Source organism: Canis aureus, chromosome 18 (assembly GCF_053574225.1).
Source record: "Canis aureus isolate CA01 chromosome 18, VMU_Caureus_v.1.0, whole genome shotgun sequence".
NCBI lineage: Eukaryota > Metazoa > Chordata > Mammalia > Carnivora > Canidae > Canis > Canis aureus.
Window position 1 is genome coordinate 10203025 of NC_135628.1, and position 17880 is coordinate 10220904.

A 17880-nucleotide genomic window follows, 5' to 3' on the forward strand; every position below is an offset into this window, starting at 1 on the left:
TATCAAATTTATTGTGGATATACAACTTTTTAGAAGAACGAAAGTAATTTTAGTAATTTTAGGCTGCCACCGCTGATTTCTCTATGATGGTGTTACTTAACACATTTCTTCATATTGATTTATTTTGTTCACTGAGAGCTTACTGGAAATAATGCCGCCATGAGAAATTATAATATAGTATTCTGAGTAATAGATGTAATAGCCTCATACCTGTTGTCTTGGTTTTAGTTCGAATCCGATTTGTACTTTTTCGGAAAATACTCATTGGTTTATGGTGTACCTTTCGTATTGTAAAATGTAGATACCCACTATTTCACTCTTTTAAAATACTACCATAATTAAGTCAGAACACTTTAAAATATTCAAAATAAAAACCTAAAAAATAGCATAGTCCCTTATCCTAGACAGAAACAACTGAAACAACGTGGGACTGAAAAGGGGACAAATGTCTGTCATTTGTCAACCTGCTAGTGGGTTATGTTGAATATTTCTTAGGCCTTGTATTTCTCTGTGCTTGTTCTCAAGGATGTTCTGTGAACCGTTTGCTGTATTTCCTGAGCATTTTAAATACAATATCATGTCTTCATTTTGCTACCTCATTTTTGAGTGAGGGACAATTAATTAAAATACACAACAGATAGAATAATTAGAGTCCCTTCACTTTCTACACAAAATTGGTTGATTGAACTTTTGCATTTCATTGGAACAATTAAATTGCACACTAAAAATACATTTAGCTACAAACTTAACAACTCACAAACTAATGAAAAAAATCAAATTACTGGGCCTCAGAATGGCTTCATCTGTGTATACCATCCTCAGTTTATTAACAAGATCCTCTGAAGAAAGTTCTAAGAAAGAAGGAAGGAAGGTGGAAGGATAAAAAAGTAAAAGGGTAGGAAGAAGAGTAGAAAGAAGGAAAGAAGGAGAGAGAGAGAAAAAAAAGAACTATTGACATTTATTTGGAAGTAGGGTCAAGCTTTCTTTTTGGTGGCACAGTTGCTGTCTAGGTATAAGAGAGCACAACACACACTTCACAGAAAGTTACCTGGTGATCTTTGTAGTGAGAAGTTCATTGCGTGGCCTTAGTTTCAGAGAATATAACTTCTCTCCTACTTAAAGTAGGAATTGGACCCTTGGAGCTCCCCAGTATAATTTATCACATTCTGTGATTCCTTCTATAAAAATCAGATGCTTAGAATCAGCTTATGCTTAACAGCCCATTTGATCCCTACAGCAGCATTTGGGAGGGTCAGCTGTACCAGTTATCATCACTTCTCTTTACTCAAGAAAAAAACAGATGCCTAGAGTCGTACAGGACTTGCTCAAGATAATACAGCTAGCATTGGTCCTGAATCCTAAAAATACCATGAGTGTCATTAATTTTAATAAGAGTTCTTTAGTAAACTAGTGCTATATGTAGACAGAGTGCCTGGCACCTGGTTTTCATTTCACAAATATTTGTTGTATGGATTCATGACTCCAAGAAATAAATTTTTCTGGAGGCGCCTGGATGGTTCAATCAGTTAAGCATTTGCCTTTGGCTCAGGTCAGGATCTCAGGGTCTTGGGATTGAGCCCCATGATGGGCTCTCTGCTCAGCAGGGAGCCTGCTTCTCCCTCTCCCACTGTCCCTCCCTGCTGCTGGTGCTCTTTTTTTCTCAAATAAAATCTTTTTAAAAAAGAAAGAAATTTTGTATCTAATACCATAGCCTTTCTGATACGTCATAGTTTCTCATCATTGTGTTTGTTCTAAATGCTGTTTTTATATTCTAAAAAACCTTGGAAATGGAATGTCTTGCTTTTTCTTGCTTGAGTTATGCTATTTCATAGTAGTTGTAGATTCAGTTCAAGGTTGAATTTAAATATGGAATTATTAGAATGTTTTTTCCTAGTAGGAAATTTTTGCTTTCATACTGATTTAGAAACGTGTACCTTTTATTATATTTGTATTATTTGTTATGTTCATTTTTAAAATATTTCTTTATGCCCTATATCTTTATTGAATGTGTATGGGGGGGCAGTATCCTATGAAACTTATGTTTTTCATGTGAGGGTTCCCAACTGTGTTTATGAAAGCTGGGCTAGGACCACCTGCATCATAATCACCTAAGTGAAAAAAAAAATCACCTAAGTGGTTTTGCTTTATTTTTATTAGTATGTATGTATGTATGTATGTATGTATGTATGTATTTATTTATTTATTTATTTATTTATTTATTTATTTATTTATCTAGATGCTTTTTAAAATGTGGATTCTAGATTTCCAGGGCTGAACTCTAGATTTTAATGTTTTAGAACCACTTATCTACAGACCAAGATCAGCAGACAACAGAATCATTTATTTTTGTGTCAGTAGAAATTCTCTTGGAAATAATTGAGTAGTTACGAGTTTTTTTGTTTTGTTTTGTTTTCAAAATTTCAGTTGCCATTTAAAAAATTAGATTATAAGAAATAAAGAAATATACCAAGATATTGCTACTAGGTTGATAAATCTTTTTGGGTATTCATGAAACAGTAACTAGTATCAGTCATAAAAATGACAAAGAATGAAATTCAGATACATGCAACACCATGGCTGAAACCTTGAAAACCTTATGCTAAGTGAAATAAGCCAGGCACAAAAGAACAGTTATTGTGTGATTCTACTTACACAAGATGCCTGGAAGCAGTATCTTGGTATATTTGTTATGACCTTGGTATATTTGTTAGATTATTAGATCATCATCATCTAATAATAATAGTTATTATTATAATTACATGAAATTATTATTATTATTATTATTATTATTATTATTATTATTATTATTATTATTTTGAGTGCCAGTAACTGGTTTAGGACTGGATACAATGAAACAGTTAAGATAATCAATGTTTTCAATCTTATGATACACTTGTGAAGACAGGAATAATCTATAAACAGATATGTAGCAAATAGGAACTTGTAAAATGTTACACAGTATCAGTATTAAAGGAATTTAAAAGAAATAGGAAGGTTCTTTGCTATCTTTTGGCTTTGTGGCTCGTTTTTCACAGTTAGACCTTCACAGGTATCAGTAATACTTTGCATATACATTGCAAAAGCCTTTTTTACATTTCCTTTGAAGCTATTTTCTTGTTCTGTTTTGGTGTTTCAGGATTGCAATATGAGATTATACTATTGAGTTTAATGTAACTAAAAGTGTATAGGAAAAGTGAAAAGTATGTTGAAAAAACCAATACACTATTAATTTACATACCTTCAGTATATAGTGTAAGCCTTTCATTTTTGTTTGGTAAGATTTCTGATGAAACCGGCGTTTCCCTGTAACCGTGACACCACACAGCTCTTTGTAGTGCTTGTGTGTCTCTTTATCTATACCAAGGTAATAGCTTAGCACCCAAGCTGCCATTCAGAATGAAGAGGCCCTCTTAGAAGATGATGTGCCACCAGGTCAATATGTTACTTTAGCTGACTCTAGCATAAGATACGTAGGAGCTATGGTCCTGTAAATTAGCTTTCTGGATCAAGATGGTTTATTAGTTGGCAGTTAAGAAATTCTGTGTGCATTCTCCAAAGCTAAGGTTAAGGTGATAAAGCAATTGAGCCTTTTAACACTTAAAGAAAGGTGGAGGTGAAATGAAATAGCCATTCAAAACAGCAAATAATTAATTGAGTCTCTTTGTTAACAGGCAGGAGGTCAAGTACACATAACCACAGCAGTGATACAGTCTGCATTCTAAACAGCCGAGTCTTTGACTTGAAAGTGATTAGGTTGGATTGTTGGGAACTAATTAAAGTGAGATTTTAATTTAGAAGGTAGTCATATAGCTTGAAAGATACTATAAGAGATTCAAATATGGTCATTTACCTTATTTATTGTCTTCTCATTGGTTTTGTAGAGTTACAACCTTTGAATTCCATTTCCTCGCCTTTTCTTTTTATTAAATCATGTTACATATTTGTTTTAAATTTGTGATCATTCTGCAGTTGCATATTGATTATGTGATTAGGTCAGTGTACCTATGAGTAGACAGATTTTATGTATTAAAAGTTAATGAAAAGGAAGCATTACTTTTCCAGAAACATTTGAACTAACTACTTCTTCACCATAGAACTTCTCTGAAGATGGTGTTTAAATCATTAAAGCCTGGAATTACAAGGACTTTGTTGAATTGTAATTGTAAAAGCTGAGATAGCCAGAAAGTTTCCTCCTAAGCATGGCACGGAGCAAATCATTGTGTTAAAACCAAAACCAAAACCAAAACCAAACTTGCACATTACCTAATTGAAAAATGACATCCGAGAAGCCTGCGTATCCAAAATATACAAGGGGTGGTGTTAAGGAGAATCCTTGGGAAGATGACTTGGAAAAGACATGGACATTTCTTGGATTGTTCTATAAAGAATTAGAAGGAGGTGTCCAGGTGCCAGTAAACAGACTGGACAGAGGGGCAGTGTGCTGGAAAAAGCCAGGCAAACAGATGGCAGTGGCAAGAAAGAACTGATAAAAGGTGGGGGAGACAGGGTATACATTAGCACAGTTTTGGGGCTATACATTTTTAAATGAAGCTGAATCAGAAGATTTCTGAGAGAAGTCTTTTTATGATTTTGTTATATCTTTTCAAGGAAGGTATTTTATGTTAGGCAGTAGGTTTAGGTTATTTAAAAGTCCAAAATAGAGTTTAATAATGTTATATAAATGAGAACATCTCTTCATGTGGTCAGTCCAAAACAGGATGCCGTTGCCTATAAACCTATTCTAAGGTAGATTAGACCCCTGAAAACATCTTTTATACTGGAGATCTTTCTTAATTGCTGATGTTTGTGCTCCTGCCTCTTGGCAAAGCTCCAATGCTACAGTGAAATGAAACTCCTTAGTTTCTACCATTCAGATGAAGAATGGTGGGTGGTGAGCATATGTTTCTGAGAATCTGCTTTTATTTAAATCAAAGCCTCCTTCATACATTTAACCCACAGGCATATAAAACCAGTTGGAGATTATTTCCCTTAATTCTACGTGGACTTGTTTTACTCCGTTGTAAAGGTGTTTGAGGATTATGAACGGTTTTACCTGTATCTGGAAGATACTCATTAAGCTTTAGCTGTGGGAACCGTATGGAAATCAGGCCCCCTATGAATTTCCTGCACATGTGAAGATGAGGGTTCGCTCCCGTTTTGATTTAATAATCTCACACTGCTGTTCTGGTTTGAGGAGAGCTGTTGATCATGTTTGAGCTGCAGAGTGGTTTTAGAGCCTGTGAAATGTACAGCTCACGAAGAGCATCAACATGACAGCTGTAGAGATTAGAGTCCATTTTGTGTGTGTACAGAATTAGGAGACCGGTGCTCAGAAAAGCAGGCGAGCCTTCTCACATTAATCACTGTCTTTCATCCTAGAATCAAAGTGACTTCCTGTAAGGAACAACACATGTGGGTAGACATCATATGTTCCATTCTAAGTGGGTACCCATTATTCAAAATACAATTTTATGGGCTAAAAAAAAAAAAAGTGACTACGGTATGTGCATACTAAAGGATGATAGGAAGGGGTAAATAATCTGGCACACTGTAGCCTCAACATAACTCAGGTTTTACAAAAAAAAAAAAAAAAAAAAAAGCTTACTTGAGCACATTTTGTAGTTCTGGCTCATTATGTACAATCAACTAAAAATAGCAGGACAATCCTTAGCCTTGTGAAAGGATGCATCATAGGTGGAGATGTGGTTGTGATTTTTGGAACGGGAGTTCCCTGATGTTCTAGAGCTAGAACTGGTGCAATGAGGTATATTTTGATCTCTGAATTTTCTTGCAAAAAAATAAAACTTCTCCAGGATAACCTAAAAAGGGAAAGGACAATCATGGGATTGTGATGACAACGTAACCAACTTGCCCCGATTCTGAGGCTCTGTTAAGCTGCTAGAAAGCAAATTGAGCAACTCCAAGGGTCTTTGGTCTCCAAGTAGGGTGGGCAGGGCTTCTGCGCTCCCTTTGGTGAATCCATTGGCACAACACTGTGCTTCACCTAGCTGTGTTGCTCTAGTCACAGCTCTATTCCTCTGTGATTGGTTTACTCTAATCAGGTAACTTCAGTCCTTGGAAATATTCTCTCCATTTTCCTTTCATTGTCCCCAAAGTTCCCTTACAATCGCTCATAATTCTTCTAACTCCTCATCACTTTTTTTTCTTTCTTTTTTTTTTTTTTTTTTTTTTTTGCCATTCTCAACTCTCCTCTTCTCACCAAAAGACATTTATTCTCGGCGATTCAAAATTCTTTCTAATTTGAAACCCTTATAGCTTCTTGGACATGATATTCTTCTTGTCCTCTGTCACTCCATGGACTCCATCCAGCAGAGGGGGAAGAAAGTCATACATACTAGGATACCTGGATACAAATGCAAACCATTAAACAAAGAATTAGACATTTAAACTTACCATTAGTATTTTTTTAACATTAGTAGTTTTTTTAGTTTAAAGCATTGATCATCACAGGAGCAGGTTATTGCAGCATAAATAGCAGAAAAAAAATAGATATGGAAAAAGTTACTGATAGCTGAGTGTCTGGAGCTATGTAACGGCTCTCAAGCTGAGCAAGTAAACGATACTGCTGTTTTCAGAGGTGACCAGTTATAGTTGATTTTGTAAAATCCTGAACCTCATGGATTTTTTTTTTTTTTCCTGGAGACAATTTGCTAATGCTGTTCAGTTTACTACTGGGAGCATAAAGTTGACATTTTCAAGGGAACAAATTGTGTTTAGTTATTGGAGCCTCGCTGAAAACTCTTCCACAGAGCAATGGTACTCTACAGTATTTTAAAAATTAATAAGTTCGACAGGGTTAGGACAGAAATAAGCCAGGATGCTTTATAGTCTACTTATATTCTGTCCTCACACTGTCAATATTCTCTAGGAGACTGAGCATTTTAGAGAAATTATGATACTTTCAATGATCATGTAGCATTTCACTTCTCCCCATATATATATCTAATTCAAGTTTACTAGAAGAATTTGAATTCAGCAGTTCACTTGAAACATTAATAGTGCTTGTCACCACAGTCACTAGAGAGCAGATTAGTCCACTGATATATTTGGTGAAATAAAGAAAATGGAATGGGTGCCCATTCTCATGTCATAACAATAAGGTATGCGGAAACATACAACTTTAGTTTGCCATTGTTGGGATTTAGGTTTCTTATTGCAAGCAAAACCTAATTCTTTTCAAATCAGGCTAAGCTCAAGAACTTTCGAAGGTAATTCAAGTCAAATTAAATCTGTTTATGGTCTTCCTCTTGTCAGAGTAGCTTGTAAGCTCTGGGGAGTTTATAGTGTGATAACATCAGGGGAGGGCACCTTAACCTCAGTTGACATCTCTCTGGGCTTTTATCCATTGAATGGTATGTCTGGCCTGTCTGGTTGTAAAGATCCTCCACCCCCACATCCATGCTGGCAGCCCTTGAAATGCCCCCCTCCCTATCTGACTCTTGATGGTCTGTTGCCTGATTTTGGAAAGTGTCTATGGTAACCATCACCATAAAACAAAAAGGTGGCAGATCGGCACATCAATGTATACCTCACATTTGTTATGACCACAAAAAGTTACCACGAAGACGCTCTAGCCATGTTGCTTGGAGTGCACAGCTCTAATGTGTACATGTGAATTTCACAGGTTCTGTCCATCACAAACACCTGTTGAGTACAATTAGGCAGATTTCAGAAGCTTACTTTACCCAAGAGAAAATGTTCACTTTATATTTGTAAGGAAAATAATTCTGTTTCTTCCTCTCCTTCTTCTTTTTGATATTTGTCCAGTGAGAAATTAGTTATGGGTGGGGGTTAAAGGCTGGCTCCAGGTAAAATAGTCAAGACTGCCTTTGTTCTCTCTCCTCACTTTTACCAAGATACCTCCTGCCCGAAGCTTGTTATCTCACACCCCACAACCTGAACAACATGGAGGCCAACTGTAAATAGGATGTTAGACACAGACTGGCCCCTGGCCCGTTCTTCCAAAAACATTCTCTAGGTGATTGCACATGCTATGGACGTCTTACATGGCCATCAATTTAAGTGTTCTCATTTCTGCTCCTGTGTGCTGTATTTGTTTTGTATCTCAGTTGGCCTGCCATTTCCATGATGTATTAATGGATGCAGATGGCTTGATGTATCTTGTACTTTCAGGCTTTTTCATGGTTTGTATTTTCCTCAAGCCTACCATAAGAATGTGGCACTATTTGCTAGCCTGGTTGAAGCTAAAAGTACAAACCCTAATTGCAGAATTAGGGTTATGAGGCTAGTTTGATTCCTTTGAAGACTGGTTAATTTTCATTCTGTGGCCTTAACTGGTGCTCTGTTACAAAGACATGCTGATTGATATGTGGATAAAGGGACAAAATCTATCTTGACTATAGTAGGAACAACTCCGATACTCCTGAGTGCATGTTGTACTTTGGGAACAGAATAGTAGTAGTTCTATGTGAAGGTCTGAAGGTCCAGTAGATTCTAACTAAAAGTATAGTCAGTATACATATTTATGTTAAGTGTTCATCTCCTCCAGTTCCACAGACATGCCAACTCTAAGCATATTCAATGTGTGAAAACCCAGATTTACAAAATAAATTCAGTGAATATATTTTTCAGTCCAGGAGTTTCTTTATAGATCAGAGGCATTTCTTTAAATAGCAAGATTCCATATTGCATGGTAGGACACACACAGATACACATGATATATAAGTATTACATATGTGTTGTGTATTTTATATGTGTGCTATATAAATATATTCATTTACATACAACCTATCCTAGACCATGAGGTATCGTTGTAATTATGTTCAATACCCAAATATTGCAGTGTTCTGGGTTTTGACATGCTTGAGTTAATAAACTGGTGGAAATTAACTCATTGTTATGATTATACTAAATTCCTCAAAATGTTCACAGTTAGGTGACAACATTTATTTCATAATCAAAATACACAATTATGAGGCTGTTTCGGCTCTTCCCAAGTACAGAAGTAAAAAGTCATAATACGCATTTGATTGATTTTCTGTATCAAGGCTGATTTACTTAGAAGGCCAGTTGTCACCATTTGCTTTTTAAATTTCTTACAATCCTGGTTATCGACAGTGAAACAACTCTCCAATTTAACCAAGAAAAATTTTTTATCAGTAAACAACATCTTAATTCTCTGAAGTCCATGCTCCTGTTGTTTCATCAGTACTGTTAAAATACTTTTGAGTAAGTAATTAGTAATTATGGTAGATAAATCTGATACAGCTTGTTGCTCCTGCTGCCACGTTCTTAGATCACTGAGAACCCCAAGTAGAATCTCTTGGGTTCTCTGAAAGACTCTCTTGCTGCTGCTCAGTGGTCTGATTCAGGTAGGATATGCTGTGAGGAAATAGCCAAAGTACATAAATCATCCCTTCCCTATGCCATCCCTACCCTACATAGAAGCCTACTGAAGAGCGGTGGCTTCAGTGCTCTGGAGCCCATTTCATTTCTCAGGGTTTTCTATGCACATAATCACCTATGCCCCTGCCTAATGGTGCTTTTCCCATAATCTTCCTTCCCCCCAAGAGCTGACCCCTATCTAAGAAACTAAGGTATTCTAGAAAACACATTTGAAACATTGACTTGTGGGACGCCTGGATGGCTCAGCAGTTGAAAGTCTGCCTTTGGCTCAGGGCCTGATCCCAGGGTTCCGGGATCGAGTCCCACATCGGGCTCCCTGCGTGGAGCCTGCTTCTCCCTCTGCCTATGTCTCTGCCTCTCTCTGTCTCTCATAAATAAATAAATAAATAAAATCTTAAAAAAAATTTTAACCTGGTTTTAACAACCTCATCTGTACTTCACCTTAACAAATAGTAAGGCTGTTGGGTTGGAGCACTTTCTGAGGTATCAGGGCAGAAGTGATTGGGATTGAAATACAAAATAATAAATAAACGTATTCAGCATTATATTGAAAATCATATTGAATATATAAACATATTGAAATATAGAATATTAAAATTCTGAAAATATAGCTGAAATAGTAAGTTCCACATTTGTGATGATTTCAAGAATGAACCCAAAGAGCAACAAAAGTCAATGTAGTTTCTTTTGTTTAAATTTAAGAGTCACGTGATACAAAGCAAAGTCTACAAGGGGCAACAATGTGGCTGAAATAATGACACAAGTAAAAAGTTTGCAGAGAACTAATTAATGAAACTGCACTGAATTAAAAAAAAAAGAGTTATTAAAAATGCAGCTGTTTGCACAAAGTTCACATTACTGATGGTGAAGCAAGTGTACAGAATCTAACATTGAAAATTACTCATTTTAATCTTGGTTTTACAGATAATATCCATTTAAGGCTAATCTGTCCTTTTCCATGTGAATAATATTATATTTAGTTTTAATATTTCTTTAGTTAATTGTATAATAAAACTTGACCAAACCTTTAAAATTCCTTTTTTGCCTTCTAACGCAACAGACTGTGAAAATCCATTTATTAGAGGGTTTTTGAAATAAATATTCTATGAGCATAAAAGAAAGATTGTGACGTTTGCTTGAGCCCAGTTAGTTGATCTTGTTTATGAATTTATTTTAGGAAAAGATCACTCTAAAATGTATCTAATTACTGTGCGCTAGACCTACCCTTCTAGAGATTTCATACATGTTGACCCAGTGGTTATATGTCACCAAGATTTCTAGAGATTCCTAACCTCACACGTCCTCAGGCGCTAGAGATTTGTTAAATACGCTGTGGGGACTCTGGCTCATCCTCAGTATCTGCTTCTCAGCTCCTGTGGACTTTGTTTCATGCAAGAATGTGGGCCTAGGATTGCTGGATCTTCCTATTTTTTTCAAGAGGAACAAGAAATTAGAATTTTTATATTGTCTCCTGCTTGCTTGGCTAGTTCAGGATAAAAGAAAAAATTATACATGAACCAAACAAAACATTTCTACAAGCTAGCCTTGATTATCTGACTTTTGGTTTATGACCTCTGATCTAGCCTTATCTCCCTGAAATTGAGACCCAGGTTGGTTATGATGGTGCCTATAGTCGGCAGCTTGCTTGTAGCAGAAAAGTGATAGCCATCTCCATCGTAATGGGGTTGTACCCCATGGAAACTGTACCCCACTCCAGCCTTTGCAAAGCATGAGGTGACCCAGGGCAAACACTTAGGCTGCAGAGAATGGGTGAGATCACAAGCAGCAGGGAAAGGACTAGATACACTCGGGCCTTTCTAGCTCTAGCCTTTTATGAAAACCATGCCAAACCCAGGCAACATTTTCCAAAATCTAAAAAAACAAACAAACAAACAATTGTAGCTATGTGATGATGGATGTTAACAAAACTTACTTTGGTGATCATTTTGCACTATATACAAATATCAAATCAGTATGTTGTACACCTAAAACTAATAAAATATTTTATGTTACTTAATCTCAAAAGGAAGAGGGAAGCCATCATTTGGTGTGACTTACTTTTTATATATATATATATATATATATATATATATATATATATATATATATATAACTATGTTGAATAGACTTTTGATGATTCAAACAGCAATGTTCATTTTTTATTGTGATGATGTAAAATTATATGTTTTAATGAATGACCATTCTTTAAGACAACAACAACAAAAAAAACCAATGTGAGGCATTCCCAGAATATTAGATCTTTTATCTCATTAATGAAGAGTTAGAATTTAGACTGCATTGGGATGTATGTAATTAGTGACCAATATACTATGGCATTTTTGAGGAATTAATGCTTAAATTAGACTGTAGCTAAGATAACTTTTGGTAATTAGATTAATTCTAGTGTAATCTGGGGCAGCCCTGAGCCATGCAAACATAAAAATCCATACAATCCAGAGGGAGGTTTTAGGATTTTACTATAAATGAGAGAAGACTGAGAGCCTAGACAAAGATTTAAGGTATATGTGTGATGTCAGGATGGGCATGAAAGCAGAAACAGAGAGTGTGGCATACTTGCTAATCTTTCCATCCCCACAAAACACAAGAGGGCATCTCCTGAGTATTCCAAAGTACCTTCCTAGTGCTCCAGACAGGATCAAAATTACAGTGTGCAGCGAGAACATAAGAGAACATGAAATCAGTTTCAGAGATTATGAGACCCAAAAACAGCATTTTTATCAAGATAGGAAGTGAAATTCAAGAAGAACATTAAGTGTCATAGAAATCTTAGGACTGTGCTAGACCCTGTTCCCCTCCCTACAGCTGTTCCCGTTAGACACACATTCTTCCACACTAAACTGATCTGAGACCTGTGCAGACAATTTGAAGCATCCTGTCCAAGCCTCTGGAGAAATCTTGCCTAATTAAATCAGTGGCATAAAACAGAATGTTTAAAATTCAGGCTCCAGAAATAAATATTGTAAAACAATGCTTAATATGAAAACACTGAAATTACAAATTTAAATGCAAATTTTAGTATTTATTGGACAGCATACATCGTATCCCTAAAGGAAGGCATATAATCCTTCATAGTTATTCTTGACACTTCCCAGGAGATAGCCAAATGGCCAATAAAATTTAGACAAAGGGAAGTTCAATGACTTTCACAGTGTAAATCTATAATAACTCTCATACCACTTCTACTTACATCAAAGTAGTGCATTCAACAGTCTAATGATTAAAATATAGATATAGATTTTGAGCAGTAATGGGATTAATGTTAGTAATAGCTTTTTTTCTATTTTGAATCATTTGATTAGATTCATGAGTTTAATATTACATTAAAATTTATAGATATATTTGAAGTGGTAATTCATAAGACTTTAATTATATAGATAGTTCACTTTGCATATTCTATTTTGCCTCATGATCTTAAAATATAGATTATTTTACAATATGAAATACTTTTCAAGTACCTCAAAAGCTCAAAAGTTGTTGGCATAAAATATTGTTTTACAGTGATAAGGATTGCTTTTCATATTCATTGATGGTAATACTGCATCCATATTAGATGGGGGAACTTGGCAATTAGTTCAGGTCTCACCCCTTTCTTGAAGCATTTCTTCTCAGATAATGTCATATGACACAAACAGTTGTCATCTGTTAATAGACTTCCCACAAATCTGAACCAAAAAATCTAGGCCTGTTTTTTTTTTTTTTTTTTTTTTTAATCAGATACAGAACTCCATACCCTCCAACTTTGTTTTTATGTCCTTCCTGATTTTTTTCTAGTACAGTTACCTGTGAATTTTCTCTCTCTAATTATGGAGGCAAGGTCATAGTACACACAATATTGTCTATTTCCATTTTAATCAATAGATTATGTTGATATTTTTACATCATTAAAAATTCTTTTATAATATAATTTTAAATGACTGGAAAATGTTTTATTATGCAAATGGGCTATTTAACCAATCTACTTTTACTGATTTTTTTTTCCTTTTAAAAATATGTAACATCCATATAGCTAAAATTTTGCATATATTCATAATCAGTTCGTTAGGATAAATTCCTAAAAATAGAATTGTCATTTTTTTAAAAGATTTTATTTATTTATTTATTCCTGAGAGACAGAGAGAGAGGCAGACACAGGCAGCAGGAGAAGCAGGCTGCATTTAGGGAGCCCTGTGTGGGACTCAATCCTGGGACTCCAGGATCATGTCTTGGGCCAAAGGCAGGTGCTAAACTGCTGAGCCACCCAGGGATCCCTATAATTGTCATGTTAAAGAGAATATAAAACCTTGACACTTTTACAGAAAGGCATGTTACATGACCATATGCTTCATATATAGAGTGCCCATGTTCCTAGACCTCAACAAAAAATCATATTACTAGTATTGCTATTATTATTATTATTATTATTTGTCAGTTCTAATATTCAATTCTTTGATGACCACTGAGGCTGAATATTATCTTATACATTTCTGGTTATCTAAAACAGAGCGACATGAGAGGAGAATTTTCTAAATGTCTGTAAGTAGTCCTGCACAATTTTACTAGTTTCACTGTGCTGAGATCTCTTGCTCTGGCTATATATAAATGACAGGAAAATTATAGAAATATAATGATTAATCAGTTCAGTGAAGGGGACAGTTCCGTCAAAGACTCTGATCAAATTTCCTCTTAAAATAAAGAATTTTTGAAATTTAGTGAAAAATTGTGAGACTGATTTTCACAAGTAGATGCAAATGGTTTAGATGATTTCATTTTCTCTGCAAGATATAATGTGAAATATAAATCTTATTGAAACTGCATATTTACTTTGATGAAATGTTACATTTTGAATATGTTTAATCTTAGTTTTTGTGCATTTACTTTCCTTTTTAAAAGCAACTCAATTCAAAATGTGACTTGGATTGAAAATATTTTCCAAGGAAAATATCTATCCTTGATTTCCAAATTCATATTAAATGATCATTTTTGTGATGATGTATGAGATGTTCCTTGAAATGTGTCTGTTAAAAGACTTAAAATGTTATTGGCAGGAAATTGGCCTTATTAAGATTTAGTCATTGCTGTGTAACAAATTACCCCAACATCTTGAAGCTTAAAACCACAGATGTTTATTATCTCACACATTTTCTGAGTATCAGGAAGCCAGAAGCAGTGTGGATGGGTGGTCTGGCTTATGGTCTCTCATGAGACTGTTGTAACACTGTTGGCCAGAGCTACAGTCTCTGAATACTTGACTAGGCCTGAAAGTTCTGCTGCTAAAGCTCCCTCACACGGTTGGCAGACCGTATTTCCTCACCAAATGAGTCTCTCAGTAGGGCTGCTTAGGACAGACATGACTTTCCCCAGAGTGCAATTCTAGGGATGGACTGGGATGTCGGTACCCTTGTTTTAGCACTCTGAATCACATAATTTTCAAAGGGCTAAACCTAAATGCAGTTTAAGAGGATCTTCTGTGTTTTTTAAACACCTCTCATCTTCATTGTTTTCTTGAGGATTTAAATCAAATTCCACTGTTTATTTTAAATGAAATAAAGAAACTGAAGTATGTGATTTTAAAGAAATGCCTAATCATTTTCTTCTATATGAATCCTCTTTCTTACAAGTGCTTAGCCCTAATATTAAAATTCTTACCACTCCATATTTTTTTTATTTTAATACACTTTCAGCATGGCTTCTCCTTCTGCAGAGGTTTAAAATGAGTGACATCAATAGGAGCTTTCCATCACTTGGGACCTAAGTAGGATTGATGTCACTGTCATGGGTGTGAAAGACTCTGTCATGATTTTAAGATAGTCCATTTAGTTGCAAAATTGCTTTTCATTGTCTTAAAACAATAAAGACATAACTGATTGTATAACCTTATTTTATTCTAGGTCCCCTAAAAACCCAGAACAGAAGATCATTAAAAGAGTGATTGCTCTTGAAGGAGATATTGTAAAGTAAGTACTGAAACTGTTGTTTTTGAGTTTAAGTTAGAAATTCTGGAACTTTGTTGAATTTTAAGTCATATCACTTGGGAAGTACCACTCAATTCAAAGAGGACCAAAGCTTTGGAGACATCCCAAATGCACTGGTATGTCTTCAGCAAGAATCATCAACCATTTCAGGATGTGAGGCATACATAAACTTCTGATTATATTATTATCTTTTAATTGTGAGCCACAGGAGAAATAAATATTAACTGAAATTAACTATATTTTCTAAAATGACCACTAAATAGTTATTTTTTCAAATATTAAAATTAGCATGATTGTTTTAGGTTATGGTATCGAGTTTCTTTTAGAAAAAAATCATGAACATTTTATCATTTTAGAAGTGACTACAGAAACTAAGTGGGAGCTTTTATATTTATATACCCATGACCCTGAGATCATGACCTGTGCTGAAACCGAGTCACATGCTTAAACCTGACTGCGCCGAGGCGCCCCCAATATTCAGAAAATTTTCTGATCCTGTTTGCCAAAAAACTTAATCCTCAAGTATTAGTGATCCTACGGATTAAACAGTCTCATTAAAATGAATCTCAATTGGTTTTAGGGCAGAATCAAGGCCAGCAGTTCTCAAAGGGTGGCCAGAGGATCTCTGGGCATTCTCAAGATCCTTTGTGGGGGTCAATGAGATCAGAACTACTTTCCTAATAATACTAAGATGCTGTTTGCCTTTTGCCCTCTCATTTTCTCTTGAGTGTGCAGCGGAGTTTTCCAGAGGGTATGTGATGTGGGCTGTGGCATCAGAGGGAATACAGGAGCAGATATTGGAATATGGTTGTCTTCTATTAAGCTACACTGCATGGATTGGCAAAAATATAAAAAATGCTACTGATCTCATTATTTTTTCCCTTGTTTTGGAAAATAGTTATACTTTTCATTAAACATATTTTTGTGTGTGTTAACATATAGGTTATTATTTTAGACTGAATCTATAAAGATTTTTTTAATTTACCATTTTAATTTCCCATATGGTAAATATTGACAGAGTATATTTTCTAATGTGGTTAATATTGACAAACAGTTCTTTGAGAGCCTCAGTTATTTTTAAGAATATAAAGGAGCCCTCATCCCAAACAGTTTGAGAAATTGCTGATATAGGAACGAATGGTAAAAATTTTTGTGTCATGATGACCTGGTCATGAGTAGTCTGTGTGGTATGAATGGAGTGGTGTGGTATGGTTTCAGTGGTTTATAATTATGAATATTTGTTCAGTCTTTTTTTGTTTTAAAAGCTTTATTGAAGTAAAATTTATATACTGAACAACTCACCCATTTAAAATATACAGTTTAATGAGTTTTAGTTTTAATATACACGATTGTTCAAGCCTCACCACAATCTAGTTTTCGATTTAAAAGCCTTCAAAAGTTCCCTCCTCCCATTTACACTTAACTGAGGCTCCCACAGTCCCAGTGGCTTCCGCCTGTCTGAGGTAACCATGGATCTGCTTTTTGTCTCCATAGTTTAGCCTTTTCTAGAAAATCTATTTAGATGGTGTTATACAAAATGTAGTCTCTTATTTGTGTTTTCCCCCATATAAGAATGATTTTTCAGTTTCCCCATGTGTGTATATCTGTAGTTTGTTCCTTTTTATTGTTGAATATATTCCATTGTATAGAACCACCACATTTTGTTTGTTCATTCATGAGCTAATGAACATTAGGATTTTTCCAGTTTGGTAATATTATTAGTAGAGATAGGGACATTTGTGTAAATACTATGGACATTTGTGTCTTTGGGTGGAAAAACGTTTTTATTTCTATTCAGATGTAGTCACATATATCACTGTGAAGATACAGTGCTGGCTGTATTGGTGAAGATGCTGGCTTTTATGGTGAAGTATATGTTTAACTTTGGTAGCTACCAAACTATTTCAAAAGTAACTAATTTTTTATGTTCTACCAGCAATGTACAAGGGTTTCAGTTTCTTTGTGTCCTTGCCAGCACTTGGTATTATGAATATTTTTGATTCTAGCCATCCTCATTTGTGTGAGGTAGAATCTTGTGGTTTTGATTTCCATTTCCCTGAAGACTCCTAATGTTGATTATGTTTCCATGTGCTTACTTGCCTTTTGTATATTTTCTTGAGTGAAGTGTCTATTCAATGCATTTGCTCATTTTGGTTATTTAATATTTTGAATTATAAGAGGTCCATTGATTTTGATTCCTTAAATAGATTGGGCATTTAGGGGAAGGTGAATGTGTGTGTTTAATAATGTGATTTTAATCAGGTGTAAAGGTATTAATATCAAAGAGTTTAGTTATGTTACCTGTAGGATTTGCATAGTCAATTTGCAGAATTTGGTGACTGCTTTCTGTTTTGAAGATTCTATCTAGCCTTCTGATTTCAGTAAGAAACTGAGAAGAGCAATAAATTTGGAATACTATTTCATAGACACCCATAAATATCTAAAATGTGCTTTTAATATTTGGAAAACAGTTTGTGTGGATATGATACAAATCCCATTCAAGGAATGAGTCAGCAACCGT

General features: G+C 35.0%; 1 protein-coding gene across 5 annotated transcripts in view; it reads left to right on the forward strand.

The window, feature by feature from the left end:
* Positions 1-17880, forward strand: part of IMMP2L (inner mitochondrial membrane peptidase subunit 2) — an 845985-nt gene that overhangs the window by 555008 nt on the left and 273097 nt on the right. For 4 of the 5 annotated variants that reach the window (XR_013356508.1, XM_077856155.1, XM_077856151.1 and 1 more), the window contains one exon: positions 15276-15341. The exons of the other annotated variant lie outside the window; for it this stretch is intronic. Coding sequence is in view for 3 of the 4 variants with exons in the window: in XM_077856155.1 (XP_077712281.1) it covers positions 15276-15341 (66 nt within the window). In the remaining variant the exon portion in view is untranslated. The remainder of the gene's footprint in view (positions 1-15275; positions 15342-17880) is intronic. 5 annotated transcript variants of the gene reach the window in all.